This window comes from Oncorhynchus gorbuscha, linkage group LG01, assembly GCF_021184085.1.
Source record: "Oncorhynchus gorbuscha isolate QuinsamMale2020 ecotype Even-year linkage group LG01, OgorEven_v1.0, whole genome shotgun sequence".
In the NCBI taxonomy this organism is placed as follows: Eukaryota; Metazoa; Chordata; class Actinopteri; order Salmoniformes; family Salmonidae; genus Oncorhynchus; species Oncorhynchus gorbuscha.
The window spans coordinates 115,115,190-115,128,338 of NC_060173.1; the positions used below are offsets into that span (position 1 = coordinate 115,115,190).

The 13,149-nt window shown below is 44.4% G+C and overlaps 1 protein-coding gene and 1 long non-coding RNA gene across 4 annotated transcripts in view; both read left to right on the plus strand.

The window, feature by feature from the left end:
- Positions 1-234: 234 nt before the first annotated feature.
- Positions 235-13,149, plus strand: part of LOC124031914 (integrin alpha-V-like) — a 60,548-nt gene continuing 47,633 nt past the window's right edge. For all 3 annotated transcript variants that reach the window (XR_006838189.1, XR_006838193.1, XM_046343760.1), the window contains exons 1-2: positions 235-873; positions 3,290-3,420. Coding sequence is in view for 1 of the 3 variants with exons in the window: in XM_046343760.1 (XP_046199716.1) it covers positions 710-873; positions 3,290-3,420 (295 nt within the window). In the remaining 2 variants the exon portion in view is untranslated. The remainder of the gene's footprint in view (positions 874-3,289; positions 3,421-13,149) is intronic.
- LOC124032007 lies at positions 10,321-12,443 on the plus strand. The gene is made up of 2 exons (XR_006838197.1): positions 10,321-10,521; positions 11,874-12,443. It is a non-coding gene; the product is annotated as an uncharacterized LOC124032007 (long non-coding RNA).

The following is a 13,149-nucleotide window of genomic DNA, read 5'->3' on the forward strand; positions in this document are numbered from 1 at the left end:
TATTTTTTTGTCTTTTATTTAAAAAATAGTGCCTGTGTATGCTATAGTGTGCGTGGTGCTGGAGCCTAGTGTGTAAATCAAAATCCCCTCATTGACCTTCATAATGGCACAGACGAGGAATTGATTCCAAAAATGTCACGTGCTATTTCCAGAACGAGATTATTTGTCAAAGAGTCCAAAAACTCGATGCCTCTCTGTTTACAAGTGAAATATTTCGTTGTAAACCAGTTGTTACCCAGTAGCCCCATACATGGCTATGGAACGGGCGATGAGGGAATAGAACTGCTGTTGGGATAGTGTGAAACATTGCGGAAGTCTTTTTTATAGGGAACAACGCTCTCACTTCCTGTACAGTTGGTTTTTTAGGACTACTAAACACAAAACATCGCTGTTGGCTACTGAGGTGTGTGTTGCCATTTAGCACAGATTGGATACATTGTATCGCTTGAATCGTGGATTTAAGGACGCGATCTGATTCGAACTGGAATCTTCTCACCGGAAAGAAGAAGACGTGAAAGTTTGTAGCCGTGAGCGGTTTTGCTGAGCTGGTTCGAGTTAACATGCACATGGTGTGTGGGATGTCGCTGTATCGTCATTAGAACGACTACAAAGAGGAAAGGGGAACTCATCACAGTAGTGTATTATCGCCAGACTAAAAACACGCCACACACACCCAGTTAAGACTTGCTACTCTACTGAGCACTTCAGGATGGAACGACTTCGAAAACTTTGTCTATCTTTGGCTTTGATCCTGCCTTGTTTACAATGGACAACTTGTTTCAATCTGGACATTGACAAACCCTATGTATTCTCTGGACCTAAAGGAAGTTATTTTGGATTTTCTGTGGATTTCTTCCAGCCTGATGCCAAGCAGTAAGACTGAGTTCTATATAATAATGTTTGCGATGTCAGGTTTTTAGAACTAAATAGTTTCCACTTTTATTTAGTTAATTGAATGACGTAGCATAACTTGAAATACAGTACATAGTTTTGTATACATGTTCTATATAATATGTATGTGGACACCAGTTCAAATGAGTGGTTTAGGGTATCTCAGGCACACCGGTTGCTGACAGGTGTATTGTAATAATGATTGGTGCTAAATCCGGGGAGATTTCGGACAATGTTAAAAAAACAACAAAGCCCGTTGGTCACTAAATCCGACGAGCCGCTAGAAGGACCGGTTGGCTGGTATCATCCTTCTGAGAGGGTCGGCTGTGAATTCCCTCACATGCTGTATAGACGATGGGAGGCCTGGAGCTGTGGTCATTAACTCTGTTAGAAGGACCATGTCAAAACGGTTGACTGGTATCATCCTTCTGAGAGGGTCGGCTGTGAATTCCCTCACATGCTGTATAGACGATGGGAGGCCTGGAGCTGTGGTCATTAACTCTGTTAGAAGGACCATGTCAAAACGGTTGACTGGTATCATCCTTCTGAGAGGGTCGGCTGTGAATTCCCTCACATGCTGTATAGACGATGGGAGGCCTGGAGCTGTGGTCATTAACTCTGTTAGAAGGACCATGTTAAAACTGTTGGCTGGTATCATCCTTCTGAGTGGTCGGCTGTGAATTCCCTCACATGCTGTATACTTCTAACTGATGGGTCTGGTTCTGTCCTCTATAGTGCTGTCCTGTTACAGCATGATGTTGAGGCCCATCACTATACTCTTGACAGTCACCACCACACACATACAGACATTGTTGTTTCCATTTGAGGATGTTTGTATGATTTTGAAGGGAGTAAATCTGAAGGACTTGGAATCATATTGTTCAATTTACGCACCACATTCAGACATTTAGTGTTACTATCGGCAATAAAAAGTAGTAAAAAAAAACGTGCAGTCTTCCCTTCCTTATATTGGAGATGCACATTTCCAAGAACTTTGATTTGGTTGGGAATGGCAGGGCTGTGATTGGTGAGGGATGACTTAGGTAGCCTGAGCAGCCAAACTAATGGGACTTAAGGGAAACTGAAGGGACTGTGAAAGAAAGATGGAGAGGAGCAGGCATACAATCGAGCACATAGTCATGCAATCTCCATAGACAAACATTGGCAGTAGAATGGCCCGTACTGAAGATCTCAGTGTGGCACCGTTATAGGATGTCACCTTTCCAACAAGTCAGTTCGTAAAATCTCTGCCCTGCTAAAGCTATATTTGTCCCAGTCAAATGTAAGTGCGAAGTGGAAATGTCTAGGAGCAACAATGGCTCAGCCGCAAAGTGGTAGGCCACACAACGTCACAGAACGGGGCCGGCCGAATGCCCGTAGCACGCAAAAAATTCTCTGTCCTCGGATGCAGCAATCACTACCGAGTTCCAAACTGCCTCTGGAAGAAACGTTGGCATAAGAACAGATCGTCCGGAGCTTCATGAAATGGGGTTCTATGGCCGAGCAGCCGCACACAATCCTAACATCACCATGCGTAATGCCAAGCGTCGGCTGGTGTAAAGCTCACCGCCATTGGCCTCTGAAACAGTGGAAGTGTTCTCTGGAGCCTCACAAACAAATCTGGATTTGTCGGATGACAGGAGAATGCTACCTGCCCGACTGCATATTGGCTACTGTAAAGTTTGGTGGAGGAGGAATAATGGTCTAAGGTTGTTTTTCATGGTTCGGGCCCCTTAGTTCCGGTGAAGGTAAATCGTAATGCTAACGATGACATTCTAGACGATTCTGTGCTTCCAAATTTGTGTCACCCGTTTGGCTCTTCCTTATTTCAGCATGACAATGCCGCTGTGCACAAAGCCAGGTACATACAGAAATCTGTGCCTGCACAGAGCCTTGACCTCAACAACCCCATCAAACAAATTGGGGATGAATTGAAATGCCGACTGCGAGCCAAGCCTAATCGCCCAACATCTAGTGCCTGACCTTACTAATGCTCTTGTGGCTAAATGTAAGCAATTCCCCGCAACAATGTTCCAATATCTCGTGGAAAGCCTTCCCAGAAGAGTGGAGGCTGTTATAGTAGCAATGTTCCAACATCTAGTGGAAATCCTTCCCAGAAGAGTGGAACCTGTTATAGCAGCAATGTTCCAACATCTAGTGGAAAGCCTTCCCAGAAGAGCTGTTATAAGCCGCAAAGGGGGGACCAACTCCATGTTAATGCCCGTGATTTTTTTGGAATGAGATGTTCGACAAGTAGGTGTCCACATACTTTTAGTCATGTAGAGTATCTATTCATCATGTGACAGTCTTGTTGTGAACCTAGTAGGCTACAGTAGAAGAGGAAGTCAGGTGGTGCATGTTTTCTTGTATTTACACGAAACATATTTTTCTTCTTCAGGTCAAACATTCTTATAGGAGCTCCCAAAGCCAACACCTCCTCAGCCTCTACAGTGGTGGAGCGAGGGGCAGTCTATACCTGCCCATGGCAGAAGAGTAGTGACTGTACCCAAGTACAGTTTGACAATACTGGTGAGTACAGAAGGTCTGTTACTTTAGTATCCCGTTCATCGATTTCTGACATGGTCTGGTATCTATATCTGAGTTGTATCAAACTGGGAGGGAACACTATGAATTGATATCTAAAGTGAAGATCAATAGACTCAGTCTAGGGTCATATCCATCAATTCGGACATATCATCAAATCTATGTCAGTCAGATATGTGTCCTTCCATATGAGTTCAGTAAGCACAGGAAAATGTTCTCTCATGTTAGGACTCATCCAGGAATGTGCCTATATTGGAGATGTGCCGACATGCTCAATGTTAAGTTTGAGCGAGACAGCGAGACAGCGAGACAGAGAGACAGCGAGACAGAGAGACAGCGAGACAGAGAGACAGCGAGACAGAGAGACAGAGAGCCAGAGAGACATAGGGGGGAGGGATCATAGACAGAAAGAGTCCCATCACCTTTAAAGGACTGTCTGCTCTGCAGAATAACGGGGCATTAGTCATTTCCCTAGTTGAATCATCCATTACAGACAGATATATGTGGCAAGGCGTTTAGTAATATCTACACTATGGCACTTCCTTGTATTTTATGAGTTTGAACCAGCACAAACTAATAAAAACACACAATGCAAAACCCCATCAATGACAAACGCTCATTCACTGTAATTAAGCTATTTTGGGGGACATAAGGCTATATTGCAGTTTATTCTGTCCCAGATCTCATTGACATTCTGTGTCTGTAAGAGCTCAGAGGTAGGCAGCCCAAAGTTAGACTAAGGGCTCGTTCAAAATGGCACCCTATTCCCTATATAGTGCATCAAAGGGCTTTGGTCAAACTAAGTGCACTTATGTAGGGAATAGGGTATCATTTTGGATGCACAGTAAGGCGGTACAATGAGCCAAAGATCATCTCTGGAACCCAACCACAACCATGTGAATGACCTTCCTCCCCATCCAAACCAATGTTCTCCCTCTCTCACTGGGCTCCAAGTCCCCATCCAAACCAATGACCTCCCTCTCTCTCTGGGCTCCAAGTCCCCATCCAAACCAATGACCTCCCTCTCTCTCTGGGCTCCAAGTCCCCATCCAAACCAATGACCTCCCTCCCCATCCAAACCAATGACCTCCCTCCCCATCCAAACCAATGACCTCCCTCTCTCTCTGGGCTCCAAGTCCCCATCCAAACCAATGACCTCCCTCTCTACCTCCTGAACTATTTACACCGTTCTCAATACAGGTTAATTTGGTTAATCAATACAAGTTAAGTTGGTTAATCAATAAGAAGTTACATTTGGTTAATCAATGGAAGTTACATTGGTTTGTTTATTGTGATCAATAGGCAACTTCAGAACAACATAGTTTTCCTCATATAGACTGACAACAGACTAATTGAGTTCCAGGAGCCAAATGAGTATTAAAGTCTGACCCACACTAGTCTGTTGGGGGAGTCTGACCCACACTAGTCTGTTGGGGGAGTCTGACCCACACTAGTCTGTTGGGGGAGTCTGACCCACACTAGTCTGTTGGGGGAGTCTGACCCACACTAGTCTGTTGGGGGAGTCTGACCCACACTAGTCTGTTGGGGGAGTCTGACCCACACTAGTCTGTCGGGAGTCTGACCCACACTAGTCTGTCGGGGAGTCTGACCCACACTAGTCTGTCGGGGAGTCTGACCCACACTAGTCTGTCGGGGGAGTCTGACCCACACTAGTCTGTCGGGGGAGTCTGACCCACACTAGTCTGTCGGGGGAGTCTGACCCACACTAGTCTGTCGGGGGAGTCTGACCCACACTAGTCTGTCGGGGGAGTCTGACCCACACTAGTCTGTCGGGGGAGTCTGACCCACACTAGTCTGTCGGGGGAGTCTGACCCACACTAGTCTGTCGCGGGAGTCTGACCCACACTAGTCTGTTGGGGGAGTCTGTACCACACTCGTCTGACCCACACTAGTCTGTTGGGGGAGTCTGTACCACACTAGTCTGTTGGGGGAGTCTGTACCACACTCGTCTGACCCACACTAGTCTGTTGGGGGAGTCTGAACCACACTAGTCTGTTGGAGGAGTCTGACCCACACTAGTCTGTTGGGGGAGTCTGTACCACACTAGTCTGTTGGGGAAGTCTGACCCACACTAGTCTGTTGGGGGAGTCTGACCCACACTAGTCTGTTGGGGGAGTCTGACCCACACTAGTCTGTTGGGGGAGTCTGACCCACACTAGTCTGTTGGGGGAGTCTGACCCACACTAGTCTGTCGGGGGAGTCTGACCCACACTAGTCTGTCGGGGGAGTCTGACCCACACTAGTCTGTCGGGGGAGTCTGACCCACACTAGTCTGTCGGGGGAGTCTGACCCACACTAGTCTGTTGGGGGAGTCTGTACCACACTCGTCTGACCCACACTAGTCTGTTGGGGGAGTCTGTACCACACTAGTCTGACCCACACTAGTCTGTTGGGGGAGTCTGAACCACACTAGTCTGTTGGAGGAGTCTGACCCACACTAGTCTGTTGGGGGAGTCTGTACCACACTAGTCTGTTGGGGGAGTCTGACCCACACTAGTCTGTTGGGGGAGTCTGACCCACACTAGTCTGTTGGGGGAGTCTGACCCACACTAGTCTGTTGGGGGAGTCTGACCCACACTAGTCTGTTGACTGACCCACACTAGTCTGTTGGGGGAGTCTGTACCACACTAGTCTGTTGGGGGAGTCTGACCCACACTAGTCTGTTGGGGGAGTCTGACCCACACTCGTCTGACCCACACTAGTCTGTTGGGGGAGTCTGAACCACACTAGTCTGTACCACACTAGTCTGTTGGGGGAGTCTGACCCACACTAGTCTGTTGGGGGAGTCTGACCCACACTCGTCTGACCCACACTAGTCTGTTGGGGGAGTCTGACCCACACTAGTCTGTTGGGGGAGTCTGTACCACACTCGTCTGACCCACACTAGTCTGTGTGACTTGGAAACAGGTTCAAAGCTACATGCAAATATATTTCCATGTAATGTCCCCCCCCCCATATTATTCCTACCGTTGCTGCCATTTCTGATGGTTTGCCAGTCAGTGCCTTAGTGACCTGGCCTCATAATTATACGGTAAGTGACGACATGGCCACAATGGGTGTTTCTGCAGACTGTGGGGAGGCTGCCTCAGTCAGGGGTCTAGGTGAGTGTCTCTGCAGACTGTGAGGGGAGGCTGCCTCAGTCAGTGGTCTAGATTAGCGTTTTTGTCCGGGCGGCCTCGGGCTAGGGGGGAAATTACTGTAATTAGTTAGTGTGTGCTCAGGGGGGTTTTCTCCCACATGGCCATTACCGAACTAGCTGTCTTACCACGTGGTCTGGAAGTCTTCCTCTGGCTCTCTGTTATTTCTTGAAATGTCCCAGTCAGTCCTTGTTTTCCCATCTCTGTCAGTCTACTCATGGTGGACAGGCAAACCTAAAAAAAAACAGAACAAGTAAAGTCTAAACAAATTGAAAGCAGTCTCTAATTACAGCTGCATACCCACCCTACATCCCACTGCTGGCTTTTCTCTGAGGCTATCCTGACTCTCTGTGGTCACTAAAGATCCCAAGGTACTTATTGTAAGAGTAGGGGTGTTCCCCGGTGTCCTGGCTAAATTCCCAAGCTGTCCCTCAAACCATCACGGTCACCTAATAATCCCCAGTTTACAATTGGCTCATTCATCCCCCCCCCTCCTCTCCCCTGTAACTATTCCCCAGGTCGTTGCTGTAAATGAGAATATGTTCTCAGTCAACTTAACTGGTAAAATAAGGGTTCGATAAAATAAAAATAAATCACTCCCAATGATTTAGACAGACTAAACTGACAGATTTCCAGCAGACTAGAGTCTCATAACTATACTTGTTAGATGGCCCATGGGTGGATGTGATGTTTGACCAGGTGTAGTCAGAGCTGTAGAAGGGGTGGGGATGTTGGGACTGTTGTGTAGAAGAGGTGTGGGGGTGTTGGGACTGTTGTGTAGAAGAGGTGTGGGGATGTTGGGACTGTTGTGTAGAAGAAGTGTGGGGGTGTTGGGACTGTTGTGTAGAAGAGGTGTGGGGGTGTTGGGACTGTTGTGTGAGTCAAGGTTAAGGAGGAGCTGGGCTGTTGTTCTTAAGACTGTTGCTTTAGTACATAACATTGAGGAGTTTTGATTTAGGCCAGGAGGGTTAGTTGTTCCTATGTGTTTTGTTATTGGACTAGCCAGGAGGGTTAGTTGTTCCTATGTGTTTTGTTATTGGACTAGCCAGGAGGGTTAGTAGTTGTTCCTATGTGTTTTGTTATTGGACTAGCCAGGAGGGTTAGTAGTTGTTCCTATGTGTTTTGTTATTGGACTAGCCAGGAGGGTTAGTAGTTGTTCCTATGTGTTTTGTTATTGGACTAGCCAGGAGGGTTAGTAGTTGTTCCTATGTGTTTTGTTATTGGACTAGCCAGGAGGGTTAGTAGTTGTTCCTATGTGTTTTGTTATTGGACTAGCCAGGAGTGTTAGTAGTTGTTCCTATGTGTTTTGTTATTGGACTAGCCAGGAGGGTTAGTAGTTGTTCCTATGTGTTTTGTTATTGGACTAGCCAGGAGGGTTAGTTGTTCCTATGTGTTTTGTTATTGGACTAGCCAGGAGGGTTAGTTGTTCCTATGTGTTTTGTTATTGGACTAGCCAGGAGGGTTAGTTGTTCCTATGTGTTTTGCTGTAGGGCTAGCCAGGAGGGTTAGTTGTTGCTCCGAAGACTGTTTCTCTACTCAGGGTTACACAAGAACAGAGCTTTGTGGTTGGCTAGATGGTATGTTCTGAAGGTTAGTATCCTCCCAAATATGTCAGAATGCAACTCTCTCTCATTCTGTCTGCACATACCTTCACACAATGCATTTGGTTCCAATGTAGTATAACAATGAATACCACATTCCATTCTCTAAAGTTATTTGAAATTAAAAGTTGAACTGAATCAGTAGGCGTAATCATTCCCTGTACAATCACCAAGTAATTTAATCCTGCGTGCCACTATGGAATGGACTTTATTTCTAGTATCATGAAACAATATCTACGATTTAAAGACTGTGATTATCATGAAACAATGTCTAATTTATAAAGGCTGTGATTATCATGAAACGATATCTAATTTATATAGGCTGTGATTATCATGAAACAATGTCTGTTTTAAAGGCTGTGATTATCATGAAACAATATCTATGTTTTAAAGACTGTGATTATCATGAAACAATATCTATGTTTTAAAGACTGTGATTATCATGAAACAATATCTATGTTTTAAAGGCTGTGATTATCATGAAACAATATCTATGTTTTAAAGGCTGTGATTATCATGAAACAATATCTATGTTTTAAAGGCTGTGATTATCATGAAACAATATCTATGTTTTAAAGGCTGTGATTATCATGAAACAATATCTATGTTTTAAAGGCTGTGATTATCATGAAACAATATCTATGTTTTAAAGACTGTGATTATCATGAAACAATATCTGTTTTAAAGGCTGTGATTATCATGAAACAATATCTATGTTTTAAAGGCTGTGATTATCATGAAACAATATCTAATTTATAAAGACTGTGATTATCATGAAACAATGTATTCATAGGCTCCTTCACCATGTTATTGTCCTTAACCGTTTAGGCTTATACACTAACTATAATCTCTGCACTCGCAGCCAAATCTGGTCTACTTGATTTGGTGTTCAGTTCCCATTTTTAGTAATAGTCTGTGATGTGAGACTATGGAAGGTTCAACTTGTTGCAACAACCAGGTGTTTTCTTCTCTCCCTGGTGTCTCAGCACGTTCCTAGGTCTGAGATCACCCTCCACATCATTAGCCCTGTAGGCACCAGGCAGGAAACCACTCCAACTCTGCCTGAACAAGCACCAATGGTATTTCGTTACCAGCAAATGTGCAACATTGCAGCTGACAGAATATTTCGACGGGCTTTTACATTGGTTTTGTCATATCAGGTGATTTGTGTTCTGCGATAGAGATGGATCATTTCCACATCAACATATTAAGACCAACGTTATAGACTCGGTTAACCATCGTCTCGCTTGCCTCGCCCATGTAGAGGCGGCAGATGTTTCACAGTATCATGATGCGTTTTGCAGCATATAATGACTGAATCATATTGTGAAATTTTGAAGAAAGAAAAAAACTGGGATGTTTTTTTTAATCGGATCCTCTTTGTGAACAAAATTTTTTTTTTAAACAAGACTGAAATACAAACTAAAATACTGTGAAAATCTAAAATACACAAGAATGTCATAACCCCCCCATCTGATTTAGTTAGTCATAACCCCCCATCTGATTTAGTTAGTCATAACCCCCCATCTGATTTAGTTAGTCATAACCCCCCATCTGATTTAGTTAGTCATAACCCCCCATCTGATTTAGTTAGTCATAACCCCCCATCTGATTTAGTTAGTCATAACCCCCCATCTGATTTAGTTAGTCATAACCCCCATCTGATTTAGTTAGTCATAACCCCCCATCTGATTTAGTTAGTCATAACCCCCCATCTGATTTAGTTAGTCATAACCCCCCATCTGATTTAGTTAGTCATAACCCCCATCTGATTTAGTTAGTCATAACCCCCCATCTGATTTAGTTAGTCATAACCCCCCCATCTGATTTAGTTAGTCATAACCCCCATCTGATTTAGTTAGTCATAACCCCCCATCTGATTTAGTTAGTCATAACCCCCCATCTGATTTAGTTAGTCATAACCCCCATCTGATTTAGTTAGTCATAACCCCCATCTGATTTAGTTAGTCATAACCCCCATCTGATTTAGTTAGTCATAACCCCCCACCCCGATTTAGTTAGTCATAAACCCCCCATCCCGATTTAGATATTTCCCTACTAGATATGCTTTACCTAGCAAAACATATATTACATTTAAGTCATTTAGCAGATATATAATAGGCAAGATACGGAGGATGGATATAAGGGCATACGGTCTAGAGGGTGCTGGTGGACTGTTTTTAAGAGTTATTTTGGTTCAACTGCTGCAGAAGATTCTAGATTTTTCCGCCTCCAGCTGTCCTGCCAGGTACCACAACACCAAGTCCATGTTGTCCTGAGAGATGCAGTTTTCCCCTGACATCAAATCCGGATGCACCCTTATCCAGGTACGTTGATAATACAATGTTGGAATCGGTTGAACTTCCCCTGTTTCTAATTTCCCTTGATACTGCATACACATCCACAGTGCCTTCATAAATTATTCACACCCCTTGACTTTTACAGCCTGATTTAAATTGAGATTGCGTCACTGATCTACACACAATACCCCGTAATGTCAAAGTTACAGTTTTGACATAAATCTACTTGAAAATCTATGGCGAGACCTGAAAATGGTTCTCTAGCAATAATCAATAACCAATTTGACAGAGCTTGAAGCATTTGGAAAATAATAATGGGAAAATGTTGCACAATCCAGGTGAGGAAATCTCTTAGACTTACCCAGTAAGATTCACAGCTGTAATCACCCTTAGAGACTTACCCAGTAAGATTCACAACAGTAATCACCCTTAGAGACTTACCCAGTAAGATTCACAACAGTAATCACCCTTAGAGACTTACCCAGTAAGAATCACAACAGTAATCACCCTTAGAGACTTACCCAGTAAGATTCACAGCTGTAATCACCCTTAGACTTACCCAGTAAGATTCACAGCTGTAATCACTCTTAGAGACTTGCCCAGTAAGATTCACAACAGTAATCACCCTTAGAGACTTACCCAGTAAGATTCACAGCTGTAATCACCCTTAGACTTACCCAGTAAGATTCACAGCTGTAATCACTCTTAGAGACTTACCCAGTAAGAATCACAACAGTAATCACCCTTAGACTTACCCAGTAAGATTCACAACAGTAATCACCCTTAGAGACTTACCCAGTAAGATTCACAACAGTAATCACCCTTAGAGACTTACCCAGTAAGATTCACAACAGTAATCACCCTTAGACTTACCCAGTAAGATTCACAGCTGTAATCACTCTTAGAGACTTACCCAGTAAGAATCACAACAGTAATCACCCTTAGACTTACCCAGTAAGATTCACAACAGTAATCACCCTTAGAGACTTACCCAGTAAGATTCACAACAGTAATCACCCTTAGAGACTTAGATGTTTCTGTATCTCGTTTTCAATAAATTTGCAAACATTTCAACAAACATGTTTTCACTTTGTCATTATGGGGTATTGTGATGTCATTATGGGGTATTGTGATGTCATTATGGGGTATTGTGATGTCATTATGGTAAGTCACTCTGGATAAGAGCGTCTGCTAAATGACTTGAATGTAAATGTAAATTTATTGTGATGTCATTATGGGGTATTGTGATGTCATTATGGGGTATTGTGATGTCATTATGGGGTATTGTGATGTCATTATGGGGTAGAAAATTATTTGACTAAAAATATGTTTATATTTTATATCTGACATATATTAATCTTGTCACCTCTCATTCACAGGAAGCTGGGCGTACCTACAACTACCGCCACTCTTGTTGTCAGGGAGTCATAGAAAATGCATTGAGCACCATGACTGCAAGGATGAGGATTCTTATTCGGCCAATCGTGTGTACCACTGCTAAAGAGGCTTAATGACGTTGACCTGTGTGGCCCTCCACAACTACCAGTCCTCCACGGATGAAGTTCATGAACCAAACGCAGATTTACATGCCTCCCGCTTTTGCTAACACTGCCGTCCCGTCTGGCAGCTACCAACCTGGAGAGTGGAGGAGGGTTTGTGGCAGGGGACAATCATCTCCAAGAGCCAGGGAGACTCTCGTGCCAGGGTGACACAGCTTGCAAGCAAAACAAGAAATAAGCCCAGGGACCTTCTTCCTCTCCCCCCTGGACGTGTGCCATGGCAGGAAGACATGGTTAGGAGAGGACAACTCAGCCCAAGGCCAGCTAATCAGAACAGGCCTTTGTTTTCCACTGCTCACCATGATGGATGCAGTTCTTCACTGTGAACCAAAGTACTTTGTACTAAAATGTAGATTTTTAATCTTGTTAATAAAATGAAAGTTGATTCTATGATGTCTGTGTGAATTCATTTAGATTTGAACTACACCACCAGTAGAAGCCAGCCTGTAAAGTCTGACACACAGCTCTTCGGGTGCGTTGTCACACAGCTCTTCGGGTGCGTTGTCACACAGCTCTTCGGGTGCGTTGTCACACAGCTCTTCGGGTGCGTTGTCACACAGCTCTTCGGGTGCGTTGTCACACAGCTCTTCGGGTGCGTTGTCACACAGCTCTGGGTGCGTTGTCACACAGCTCTGGGTGCGTTGTCACACAGCTCTGGGTGCGTTGTCACACAGCTCTGGGTGCGTTGTCACACAGCTCTGGGTGCGTTGTCACACAGCTCTGGGTGCGTTGTCAGACAGCTCTGAGTGCGTTGTCAGACAGCTCTGGGTGCGTTGTCAGACAGCTCTGGGTGCGTTGTCAGACAGCTCTGGGTGCGTTGTCAGCACGTGACTTCAAATAGAATGCATTGAAACACTTTGTATTGAGATGAAGAAACCAAGCTTTTTTCCCCCAATAAATAAACCATCTGGTGTCTGAAAGTAAACCACAATACAACAGTGTCTGCTAAGAGCAGACAGGTTAACAACACGGTTAACACGCTAACAACACGTGTCAATTAAATATAATTCAAGTGTCATAGTGTAGATAGAAATATCTGGCCAGTGACCAGTGGTGCTTGGGGACAGTGACCAGGTGGTGCTTGGGGCCAATGACC